This window comes from Pseudorasbora parva, chromosome 23, assembly GCF_024679245.1.
Source record: "Pseudorasbora parva isolate DD20220531a chromosome 23, ASM2467924v1, whole genome shotgun sequence".
NCBI lineage: Eukaryota > Metazoa > Chordata > Actinopteri > Cypriniformes > Gobionidae > Pseudorasbora > Pseudorasbora parva.
The window spans coordinates 29,189,635-29,203,170 of record NC_090194.1 but is presented as its reverse complement, the minus strand read 5'-3'; the positions used below and the strand labels follow the sequence as shown (position 1 = coordinate 29,203,170).

General features: G+C 37.6%; 1 protein-coding gene across 2 annotated transcripts in view; it reads right to left on the bottom strand.

The window, feature by feature from the left end:
- Positions 1 to 13,536, bottom strand: part of LOC137062758 (CXADR-like membrane protein) — a 123,854-nt gene that overhangs the window by 9,556 nt on the left and 100,762 nt on the right. For both annotated transcript variants that reach the window (XM_067433657.1, XM_067433658.1), the window contains exons 3-5: positions 11,446 to 11,644; positions 6,919 to 7,086; positions 825 to 947 (exon numbers count right to left, since the gene is read on the bottom strand). In XM_067433657.1, the coding sequence (XP_067289758.1) occupies positions 825 to 947; positions 6,919 to 7,086; positions 11,446 to 11,644 (490 nt within the window). The remainder of the gene's footprint in view (positions 1 to 824; positions 948 to 6,918; positions 7,087 to 11,445; positions 11,645 to 13,536) is intronic.

The window sequence follows — 13,536 nt, the reverse complement described above, 5'->3', positions numbered from 1 at the left end:
CGCATTTTGAACTCCGAGAAGGCACTTTCAACACTTTTCCATGGAAAGCGATCGGCCAGAACTTTAATTTAATTTAAAGTTTTAAATATGGATATTTTGCCTTTATTGGGCCTTTATTAACCCCCCAGAGCTGTGTGGAGCATGTTAGTTGAAGGACAGAGGCATTTTTATGGATTTCAAAAAACAAGGCAACAATCCCTGCCATTGCTTGGATTAGCCAGGATTTATTTAATATAACTCTGATTGTATTCGTCTGAAAGAAGAATATCATGTACATCTAGGATGACTTGAGGAGGGAGAGTAAATCATGGGGTAATTTTTATTTTTGGATGAACTATCCCTTAGTTCAGAAGTTCAGAATGACTACAAAATACAACTCATACTACATAGTGTCATGCGGCATGTATACTGTTCATAGTATGCTAATTTGATTTATGCATGACTACTGTATCCTCACAATGCAAAGCACTGCGCTCTACATGACCTTTCATTTTTAGTTTGACAAACAAAGCAGTAGAAAATGTGACCTCCTTGGCCTTTTTTCAGACTGCAAGAAGTTAACACATTTTTTGACAAATTAGCTTAAACAATGCACATTTGCATATTTATTTCCAAGGTAATGGATAACTGGATGTCACTAGCTAAATTAAACATTAAGCACAATGAGGTAATGTGTCAACAGTGTAGAATTGCTACTGTTTGAATCATTTATCAATGCATACTTTGCACTATTTTTAGAAAACAGTAGATAGTTGGCACAGCAGACAGTTAGATGTATGCTAATATGCCTTTCTGAACGCATCTATTCAAACACAGATACTTACAGTGAACTTTGACCTCTAAAGTGCAGTTTTCTTCTCCGACATCATTGCTGGCGGTGCATTTATAGACACCCGCACTTTCCCCCGTCAGATTTTTCAGCGTAACAATCTCAGGGTTCTTCAGATCTTCAAGCAAAAACACAAAGTTACTTTGATATGGTAATCATTTATACAGTACTGCACTGTATCCAACCAGACACAAGACAGGAAATAAATTCTATTTCTACCATAATAATCTCACATTCATTTACCAACCATATAAATATATTACTTTGGCACATTTATGCTCACTTTCACCACTGTTCAAAACTTTGGACTCGGTAAGATTTAGATTTCCTTCCAAGTCTCATTTATTTGATACACTGTTGTCTATTGTAATATATTTTTGTAAATCGAATTCATTCCTGTGATGGCAAAGCTACATTTCTGGCGTCAATACTCCAGTCTTCAGGGTCACGTGATCCTTCGGAAATCATTCTAATATGCTGATTTGGTGCTTGTTTTTGATTCCAGTCTCATGTTTAAGGACTCTTATTTTGAAGTGAATGGTTGTTAGTATTGTTCCTGCCTTTACTTTCTGTGATTATGCTGCGTTCAAGGCAGGTTTTTAAGCACGTAAGTTACGACTTCAAACCACGACTTAGGAGTTTTTAGCGTTCCAGGCAAAGTTATGCTGAACTGTGGGAGCTAGATACGAGGCTTATGCTCATTTACAATCATTTATATCGCCAAAGGTGCTTACTCCTTGCTTATTTGAGGGTAATGGAGGAGAAAAAACGGCACATAAGGCAAGAGAAGCTGTTGTAGCTTTTATATCATGGTATTTGTTATTCATTTATTCTTGCACTCAATATACTGGAAACTAGCTAACGCTATAAAAGCTGCTGATAATGCATAACATTTGCAGATAAATAACATTAGAGCAATGCCTTATTTTAATAAACAATTTGGTTTTTAATGTATGACTTCTATAAACACCGCATCCATAGGGTCTGTTGTGATGGTAGAACTCGTAACTGGGAGTACATCGATCTAGTGTGAGTTCACGGGTGGGAAGTCGTGGGTCTGACTGCCGTTCCAGTACACTTTCACAGGCAGGTAGAAGGTTGGAAAAACACGGGTTGCGGGTTGACTGGAACGCGGCATTAGTCCCTGGATGAATCCGAAATCGGCCCTAAACCCCCATTCGCTTTTCACTACATTAGTCCACTAATACAGTTCACTTTAAGGAATGAAAACGAGTGAGTGAATTCGGACAGCCGCTGCATTACTGCGGTGCAATGTGGAATTGAATCAAGCCTGCAGCACTTGAAACTGAAACTGAAGCCTCCGCACCTCGATCGCCCCCAGGTGGCCGGTCCCGGTATAGCCGCCCCTCCGTGTTTTCTAATGGACGCGAGGCATACTAAACAATCAAATTCCATTTCAAATATTTTTTCCCTAAAGTTAGTTAATGTCATTGAATGCAGTTATCATCACAATGATTTCATTTCAAGTGTTCATTTTTTAAGGTTACATTTTTTAAGTTAGTTATTTGATGCTATAAAAAGGGGGGTGTGACCTCATGATTGACAGCTGAGAGCGACGTCTTCTCTGAGTGAAGTTGTCACTGAGGCACTTATGGACTTTTTTGGGGATTTTTGAGAGCAGATTGGAGCTTTAGCTTTAATTTCTACCACTTTAGCTTTAATTTCTAATTTCCAAAACCAACACCAACCATTTTCCACACCAACATAATTAATTGTTCTGCATCTGTGAGAGAGTGGGCGGGCTTCTGATATCGCAGCTGTAGTTCCTGCTCTCTACTGCGGTCCCAAGATGTCAGCGCCGTGCGGGGCATCTAAAAAGCTTCAACTTTAAAAAATAGTACCCTGCTAGGGTATAGGGGCCAATTTCGGATTCAGTTTCCTTTGTTCCATTCCATTGTTCCCGTCTTAAGCGCACCACAGCATCTTGTGTATTGGTGTCTTGTTGTCTTGTGTATTTACACCCCAGTGTTTCTCTTGTTGCTTGTCTGGTGTCCTTAATGGGTTAGTTCGCCCAAAAATGACAATTCTGTCATTAATTACTTACCTTCATGCCGTTGGACACCTGTAAGACCTTTTTTTACCTTCGGAACTCAAATGAAGATGTTTTTGTTGAAATCCGATGGCTCAAAAAGGCCTCCATGTGACATTGATACCAATGTCATTTCCTCTCTCAAGACCCATAAAAGGCAAATAACTAAATAACGACTTATAAAGTGATGGGCCGATTTCAAAACACTGCTTCCTGAAGCTTCGGCGCTTAATGAATCAGCGTATTGATTCATGATTCGGATCACGTGTCAAACTGCTGAAATCACGTGACTTTAGTGATCCGATTCATAAATCGATGATTCATAACGGTTTGAAACTGTGTTTTGAAATCGGACCATCACTATATAAGCCGTTATTTAGTTTTTTCTGCGCACAAAAACTATTCTCGTCGCTTCATAAAATGATTGTAGAGCCACTGTAGTGAGATGGGCTTTGTAACGCCGTCTTTAGTGCCTTTATGGGTCTTGAGAGAGGAAATGACATTGGTGTCAATGAAGGCCCTTCTGAGCCATCGGATTTCAACAAAAAAATCTTCATTCTTACAAAGTCTTACAGGTCTTACAATTTGTCCATTTCAAAAACATTTGGGGGACCCTCAATGTCTATGGTGGTTATGGCCCTGATTGACATTAAAAACACGGAAAGCCGGAAATTTCCGTCAATGGCGGGAAAGCATTTTTTCACAAATTATGGAAATTTCTGTCAATTAGCAGGGAAAGAGTTAATTAAGGTTTAATTTTTAAGATAAGTTCAAGATAAATCACTTCATCTTACTACTGGAGCTGCCAGTTTGCTGCATTTCAAGTTATTATTAAACGGCAAGCACAAACTATGCAAAAGCGGCAGCCCTTCAGGTGCAATCAGTGTCTGAATTCACTCACTCGTTTTCATTCACCCCCTCAAGTGGACTATATTAGAGGAGTAATGTAAGCAATAGTTAATGAGGGTATAGGGGGCGATTTCAAACAAAGCAAATTAAAACAATTATGTTTTGAATTTTTTGATTAATAGAAAGGTCAAAAGAACAACAATGACCTTTTAGATATTTTTGAGTATAAATGCCTTTTTGATTATTTTAATGCATCCTTGCTGAATAAAAGGTTTTTAAAGACCCATTGACCCCAAACATTGGAATGACAGTGTAGCTGTATATTAAATATAACAAATGTTGTAACTGGCCATGATTCAAGCATCATCACAGCGAGTGTCACAACAGATAAAAACCAAGCGTTAAACAAAATGTTCTATTTATGGCTGATTTGGACAAGGACGAGATGTATTGCAACACACTGATTAGGACACACTTCAAGCTTCAAGTACTAAACCTAAACGCTAACCTCTGGTTAATTTCATCAAAACCTCATTTCTGACATGAAACAACTACTGAAAGTGTTCAGCTAAATGAACAGAGCATGCTCTGCAAAATTCTCCACAAAGGCTGATGAAGGGTAGAGAGCGCATTACAGTACGCATACGTCACGTCTCCTATCCGATCTCATAAGAGGGGCTAATTGAGGAGGTAGTGAAGCATGTGGGGTAAAAAGTGCTGATGGAATTGATGTAAATTTAATTTGAGAATGCTTGCGGTGTTAAATTGGCCCTGTAGTGTCTTCATCTATTTTCTGCTCCTCCAGAGAGAAGATGTCCACATGATTTACTCCCCACGCTTGGAAGATAAACTTAACGCTGCATTTTCTTTCTTCTCGGGAAAGCAGTATTGCGGAGCAGAGCGAGTCAGATTAGCGGTTAAAAACCTGAGCAACAGGTTACGATTAAAAGATCATTTTTATCTACATCTCATTATCTAAATGTGCCACAGATTCTCCATTATTATTAGTAATAATTATCACTTTTAAAATTTCCTCTTACCATTTTTTAAATGTTAATACATTCTTTTAACTCAGTTTATTGTTCATTGACCACTACCATTCATTGGTTTATCTCCTCCAAAAGTGTAAACACTGATAACCCAGGCAGAATTAAATCATTGAGAATGGCCCACTCAGATCTGTTTCCAATTCAACCTATAGAGGGTTTGCATTGACGTCACTTACACACCGGAACGCCCCCTCTGAGTGGCAAAAGAGCTGCTGCGTGAATGGATTTAATGGGGGAAATTACGAAAATGCATGTAAAACAAACAATTATCAGTTTAAACTAAAGGTTGGACTTCATATAGTGTTCCTTACAACTTACCAAAGATCCAATGATCCATTGATATTGACATGCAGCCAGGAATCGTGTTTACTGACATTTATATGAGCCTGATTTCAATGCTGAGGAAATACTCAGAGGTGGACAAAGTACACAACTCTATTACTTGAGTAAGAGTAAAAGTACTACTGGTCAGCTATTACTCCATTACAAGCGAAAGTTGTAAAAACAGATTTTTACTTAAGTACTTTTGAAAATAAATACTTCTGTACTTTTACTTAAGTATCAAAGTAAATTTCCCTATTTATGTCAATGCATTATTTTATTATTGTATAAATGCACATTATGCCATCATGGTTTAAGCCAGTCAGTGATGCTCCATCCGACAATTTAAACATTGACAACTTAAAATAATTTAAACCTTGTATAAAAAAGTTACAAAGCCCTTTACAAAGCTGCTGTCACTTTAAGGCCAAATGCATGGATCCTACACACTGTTTATGTGAATACTCGCAAAAATGAACATTTTGACATCCGTCGTCTTCCATTTTGGTATAAACTATAAATCAGTGTTCAAAAATGCTAGGAAATCATTGAGCTTCACGTGATCCTACAAGAGTGATTCCTGAAAGGCTTTCTGCAAAAACCCAAACCTTTAAAGAAGAAAAAAATCATCCAATGACTTTAAAAGCTGCTACAGAAACGACTTTTGACTTTGAGGACCTAGATAGAAATGTAGTGAAGTATAAAATACGATATTTGTCTTTCAAATGTAGTGACGTTAAAGTCTAGCCTAGAAATCTAGACGCACCCTAGCGGCAGCAAATTTTATTTGCCCGCAAGTGTCGTCTAGGCACTCTCAATATCATTCTGAGCTGTGTTCCTCAAAATCTGGACGGCCCAATCACATCATGTATAGAGTCGGTGGGCGGGGCCATAATGATGATGGCCGAGTTGCGCTTGCGTGCTTCTAGTTAACACAGAAACTGGCGAACGGCAGCGGTCTTTCGAATCAGCTCTGACCGCGACTCTGGAAGACTTGGAGTTAAGCTTTTCTCTGAGAAAAGAACAAAGAGCGGGAAGATGTGTTCGTAGTTTAGCCGACCGGATACGGCGAATGTTTAATCAGTCAGCGAGCTCTGCTTCACCTTCGTTGCTCTGGTTGGTTGTAGCGCTATCCTATTGCGTGCAGAGGGAGTTTGAAAGACAACCGTTTATCCCGCCCCTCGGATTGAGCCCTGTCTATGGTGAGTTTCCAGACCAAACATCTTGATGTGGGTCTGGCTTGTCAGGCTAGTTAAAGTCACAAGTTTCCAGAAAAAATAATACTCAATTAAATTACAGTGTACTTAACTACAGTACTCAAGTAAATGTACTTAGTTACTGTCTACCTCTGGAAATACATGAAGCAAATATGCCTGTGAACGCTTTGCATAAATACAATATAGCTCGATCTAAATCCGGGTAATCACTTTTATGAAGCGACGGGAATAGTTTTTGCGTGCAAAAAAAAACTAAATAACGACTTATATAGTGATGGCCGATTTCAAAACACAGCTCCTTGAAGCTTCGGAGCATTACAAAAACTATTCTCATCGCTTCATAAAATTATTGTAGCACCACTGTAGTGAGATGGGCTTTGTAACGCCGTCTTTAGTGCCTTTATGGGTCTTGAGAGAAGATGAAAGCCTGTCTGAGCCATCGGATTTCAACAAAAATATCTTAATTTGTGTTCTGAAAATGAACTTCTTATGTGTGGTCGTGTCCAACGACATGAGGGTAATTAACTATGATTTCATTTTTGGGTGAACTAACCCTTTAAATAAGTAAACAATAAAATGCTATTCTTTTTTCTAAGAGCTCACCTATGAGGGCCAGAGGTGGGAGCTTGCCAACATATTTTCCCTTGTCCAAGACTCTCTCCCATTTGTAGCTGATCGGGTCAGAACCATCTGTGGACTTGCAGCTCAGTCTGACATCACTTCCTTCCAGCAGACGACCCTCCATCCAACAGCGTGGTTTGGACGGCTTTACTGCATGTTGCAAAACAGACATGGTCAAATACACATGGTAAGTCAAACATAAGACAAGTCAAGTCACCTTAATTTATATAAAGCTTTATACAACACAGATTGATTTAAAGCAGGTTTACAGTGAGAAGAGGAATTCAATGATGCATTTCGGCTGTTAAACTGAAGTCAGTTCGGTGTTGATTTGGTTCCATAGCAAAGATCAATTATTAAATTAATTTCTTCTATAAAGCAGTTCTGCAAAAAATGATGTCATTGTGTCAGCGCCGTGCAGTTCTCATACAACAGCGTCAGTGCGTTCAGATCAATAATATTGTTGAATAATAAAAAATAAATAAATATAAATAAATATAAATGTCCCTAACTAAGCAAGCCAGAGGAGACATTACATTATGCCATGAATTATCTTAAATTGTAGGTATTTTAGCAAAGAATTGGCATATATAACCAGTGATGCCAGTAACGTGTTACTCTAATCTGACTACTTTTTCGAGTAACGAGTAATCTAACGTGTTACTATCTCCAAACCAGTAATTAGAATAAAGTAACTTATCACTCTGAGTTACTATTTTAGTCATTTTGCTTATTAAAAAAAATAAAAATATATATTTTTGCTTTCTTCTTGCGTCTCGGAGATAATATTTTTTTATTTCAACTTTAAATGTCAGGATATACATTTTTGACGTTACTGTTTAAAATGCACTTCCAATAAAGTGAGTGTTGGCAAAAACGGCTTTTTAAAGGAGTAATCAGTAATCAGATTACTTTTTCAAATTAACTGTGGGAACACTTTATATAACATAAGTACATCATTTTTGACAATCCAATGAGTTTTATCACAATGCAGGTATTTTAGCTGGACATTTAACAAAGAATAACCTTATATATTAAATAACCACTAAGAGATGGATATTTTTTGATAATCTCCAGAATTTAACCTCTTAATGGTCATTCCCTCTTTTGAGTCTAGACGACTATCTAAATTTAAATGGTTATAAATCAAGAACTCCTCAGAATATATACCTATGTTTGTTAAAGAAGACTCTCAGCACATTATTGCTCAAGTGAAAGCACTTTAAACAATGAAAGTATGAAAAAGTTATGGACGTTCAAATTTACTGTACTAAACATTTTGTCATTTTATATCAAATATATTTAGCAAAATTATTTTACTCTAAAATCACTTATACCATCAAAGCAATATGCTGCGTTCCAGGCAGGTGTTTGAGCCCGTAAATTACGACTTCAAACCACGACTCACGGCTTTGAAGCGTTCCAGGCAAAGTCATGGCAAACAGCCTGAGCGCAAGGATTTGCGGTAGCTATGTACACAAAGCATGGCGGACCGCAAGGGGCTTATGGTAATTTACAATCATTTATATCGCCAAAGGTGCTTACTCATTGAGGGAAATTGAGGATAAAAATGGTGCATAGGCAAGAGAAGCTGTTATAGCTTTTATTTTTTATAAACACTGCATTCGTAGGGGCTACCATTGTTGTTTTGCGGGCTATGTGATGTCAGAGCTCATAACTGGGAGTACATTGAACTAGTATGAGTTCACCGGTTTGACACGGAAAAAACACGGGTTACGGGTTGCCTGGAGCGCAGCATTATATCTAACAAAGTTGTGTTCCAAATTTGAAGTTGATATCATAAAAATTGAAGTTCCTATGAGATTTTATTTAGGCACTGTACAAAAAAATATCCACCGGGTGTCACCCATTCCAGTGATTTTTTTTTTTTTTTTTAATGCATTCTGCTATAACAAACGAATACATTTCTGTCCAAATATTATGTCTATCACAAAGTAGGCGCCAAATATGGAACCTTAAGACTCTTGAGACCTTTCTGACGATTTGTGTTTCGTCAAGATTAGAAAAGGTTTTAATTATAAAGCAGTTAAAATAAATGGTTTAATATGAAATCTGATGACACCTAATTTATGATGATTATTAACACGTGATTCAAAAAAAGAGTGGCAAGTGTGTCAGGCAGTATGGTGACAGGTTAAAACATAAGTTTTAGCTGGAAATTCAACAAAGAATTAGCTTATATATTAACTCTGCAGTCCGTAACTTTTTTTGGTTAAAATGATCCAAAATAAATCTTCATCTTTGCATCTTTCCGTTCATCTTTACGCATGGGCGTCGGAAGCAAATAAAAAGTGGGTGGGTCAGCAGGGCAAAATATGATAGGTGGGGAAATTGTTTTGCGGGGGTCTGGGGGTTCTCCCCCAGAAAAAAAAAAAAAGATTTTATAGATGTGATTTCCTGCATTATGGTGCGTTTTAGGCCATATCCCCCTATACCAAAAAAGACCTCAAACCAGTCAATACCAATAGTCTAATAAAAAAGGCTATATTCATTTAACTGCCATAGACATCAACAGTTTCACAGATAAATGATAATTAATTAGTTGCATGTTTTTTATGCTCCGTGTCCAGACAGAAAAAGTGCCGTTTACTAAGCGATTGATTGCGACAGACAAAATTACAGAAATCACTAAATCATTTACCAAGGCTATAGAGTAGGGGTAAGACACATGGCATCAAGTTTTGACGCATATCGCGAGCATATGTTCGAATCCGCCTTTTGCCACACTCGCTTTCCCCATCACATATCAGATCGGAAAGGTATTTATTTTCAATAAAAAAATAGATAATATTAGAAAAGGGGAAATAAAGCGTTTAACATGTGTTTAATAATAAGTTTCTTAATAAGTTTCTCGGTTAAGGGGTAGTCAAGGTAAGCAGACATGTGCTGAATTAGAGACGATAAAAGTGAGTGGGTTTTAAATAACCGGGTAGTAATGCATATCTTTGGATAATTGAGTGGATATTTTACAAATAAAAGATGTACCATCTGGACATCTTCATTTGATTATGGGGCGTATTTCAACCGAACCAGGAAAGACCTCAATTGGATAGATCTACAACCAATCAGAGCAACGAAGTGACGCATTACGTTAGTTGTCAAATGTCAACAGAGCTCAACTGCACTGTGTTGCCAAGTCCGCGTTTTTTTCTGCGGGTTGTCTTCTACGTCCGCGGGTTGAAGCGACTATTATGTGATATATAGACCGATGAGTGCGAATTTTAGCAGGCAACCATGCCAAAATAACACACATTTTACCCCCCAAACATTTTTTTTCCCGGAGAACCCCCTGAGAAGCTATTGTTTAGGGCTAGTAGTTGGCGGGTTTTGTTGTAAAAACTTGCCAACCCTGTCTGTACGCGCGCTGGAATAAACAACAGTTTCTGTTCAGGGAAAATTACTCCTCTATGGATCGAGGCCAGACCGAACCGCCCGACCTAAAAATGTTGTGGGCGGGGCTAAGTTCGGCTGGCATCCAGGCTAGCTAAATAGCTAAAAAACTTGAGTTTAAAAAAACGGTCAAACTAATTTTGGGAAAAGCAGTTTACTGTTTGTAAGTAAAACCATATCTGTACACTCACACATGCACTTTTACCCTTTTTGCATCATTTAAATCTGTTTTTCCTCACATCATGAACCTTTTAAAACCCAGTGTGATGCCAGCGAGTTCTATAACATGAATCTGTAAAACAACCCGTTCACCATTCGGTCCTCGACCCCCCGCCCCTGCCCACCCCGGCCATCAGCATCTGCTCCTGCCGCCTCTATCTGCTGAGCCAGGACAATTCTGTCCCGGCACTCGCAGGGGGGGATGCAATTACAGCCGCTGAGTGGGATGCAGGTCCCCTCCATCTCCCGACTCTGTCAGGATCACTTACTGCGCACAGAGGAAGCTGCAGTCGCATCCTTTGCCAAGCCATTATCTTTGTGTTGAACAAGACAAATGCTAATGTTTGCCCCTCGGAATCGAACGTGTCGTTTGAAAGCTACGGATCATTTGTACAAATGCATGCGTAAATTTGTAGCGCTCTTAAATGTCTTTATACAGTTGGCGAAGCGGTTAAAAGGGAATGAGGGAATACAGAAAGAAACAATGGGGGAAAACAGACGTATAATGTTTCCATGCAGGAAGAAGTGTTTATTCAACACGTCCTCGCAATAATACATGTTGAATGAGTAACTAAGACTGATTTATGTGTTTTTGAAGCTCAACTATAGTGTGTCCTATAAATTATGTAGATTTATACATGATGACTGTTTTTTCCCCTCCATGCTATCATGCATAATGTGTCGTTCTTATTGTCACAGATGCTGAATGTCATTTCACGGCAATATCGGGGCACAACTGGAGCGCTACGCCAAGAGACAACATCCTGGTGCTATTTTTGTACCCCTTACTCTGTGACATAAGCATCTGTCATGTCTTTTTCGTTCCCCAGACCTACAAGAGGAGTTAATTAAAGCCAAGCTGCAGGGCCAGCGACTCACGGAGCACGATGAGTTTGACTGTGTTCCAGTAGTACTTCCCGCCGTTCTTGACCTTGCAGATGTACTCTCCGGAGTCGGTAAGCGAGAGGTCGCTGATCATGAGCGAAGCATCGCCCTTCAGATAGTCGCCCGCTAGAGACAGCCGCCCAGCTTCACTCTCATTGGGGTCGTAGATCCGACCCGCAAAGTAGGTGATCAGCTAGTGAAAGAGAAAACAAACATGAGAATGAATAAATATTGCTTTGATTAAGCTTTTAAAAGTCTATGAGCTACGGGTGAAATCCAGTGAGGGTTGAGTCACACGCCTGCAGTAGGAGTCTGCTAAACTCTGATGTCACTGTGAATCAGGCCTTTCTTCGCTTGGTTATATTTGTCTTTTGGGTTCCCTGATACTCAACTTCATTTGGTAAAGCAGCGCTAAAGGTTTTCTACTCACCCTTTTCACTGAAAAAAGTTTCCTATTATCTAACATTTACTAAAAGTTAAACTTAAAAAAGAAAAACACTAATAATTTAGCAGTTTTTTACATTGACAGTAATGTTTCTTAACCCCTTAACTGTCACTAAGACTCTTTTTTATGGCATTTTTTTGTATCATATATTTTAGTAATCATTCGAAAGCTTACGAACTCAAAATTCGTCCTGTGAAAACTGTTTTGAAATCGGACGTTGTTACCATGGAAACGGTACTCGAATTTCTTCTGGCAGGCTCCTCGCCTAATGGCCGGTGGCATGTTTCGTATTACAACATTTATTTTAACAACTATAATCAAAATCTTTTCTAATCTTGACAAAACACATTTAGTTGGAAAGGTCAGAGTCTCAAGGTTCCATATTTTGTGAACTTTTGTGATGGAAGTGATTTGTGGACAGAAATTTACAGGAAAATTCATAAAAAACAATAAATGGAATGTGGATGACACCCGGGGGCTATTTTTGGTACATCACCGAAACAAAATCTCGTGGGAACTTCAATTTTTGTGATATCAACTTTAAGTTTGGAACACAACTTGGTTGGACAAAAGGCTTTGATGTTATAGTCATTTTAGAGTTACATATATATTTGTATAAAATAGAATATTTATAGAATTTTTCATTTACAGTTAATGCATTCTTGGATTATAGCAATTTAAGTTTAGTGCATATTCATGTCTATTCTCAAGGGGGGAGGGGGGGGGTGATCTGAAGGATCCTGTGACATTAAAGACTGGAGTAATGATGCTGTTTCAGCTTTGCATTACAGCATATATATATATATATATATATATATATATATATATATATATATATATATATATATATATATATATATATATATATATATATATATATATATATATATATATATATATATATATATTCCTGTATATATATATATATTCCTGTATATATATATATATATATATATATATATATATATATATATATATATATATATATATATATATATATATATATATATATATATATATATATATATATATATATAAAATATTACAGGAATAGTTCAGGGGTTTTCAAACTTTATGATGCCAAGGACCCCCAAATATGATGATAATTTTATGAGGGACCCCTTCCTAAATCCTCTCAATATATTTTTATGTATGAAAAAACATTTAAAATGAGATAAATAGTAAGTGTGACATTATATATACAACATATCGTTTCCAAACTTAAATTGCCTATATTTAATGCTGGATGTATAAACCTGAAGAAGAACATTTTCAATAAAAAAAGTATTTTTATAAGCAACTTTCACAGTAAGTGTGTAAGCAGCTTACGTGTTAAGAATACTGCCTTACAGCCCCAGCGAGCAAGATAAAGGAGACTATAGTGAGAAAAACTCACTAGAAAGATACATTTAGAAATGAAACGGTTAGAATGTTCGGAAGACTTTAAACTTGTTAGCTTAGTCTTTTTATTCCCTGAAATTATCTGGGGACCCGTTAGAACCCTCTAGAGCATTGGTTCCCAAACCTGTCCTGGGGACCCCTTACCGCTGCACATTTTGTATGTCTCCCTCATTAGACACACCTTATTCAAGTCTTGCAGTCTCTACTAATGAGCTAATAAGTTGAATCAGGTTTGTTAG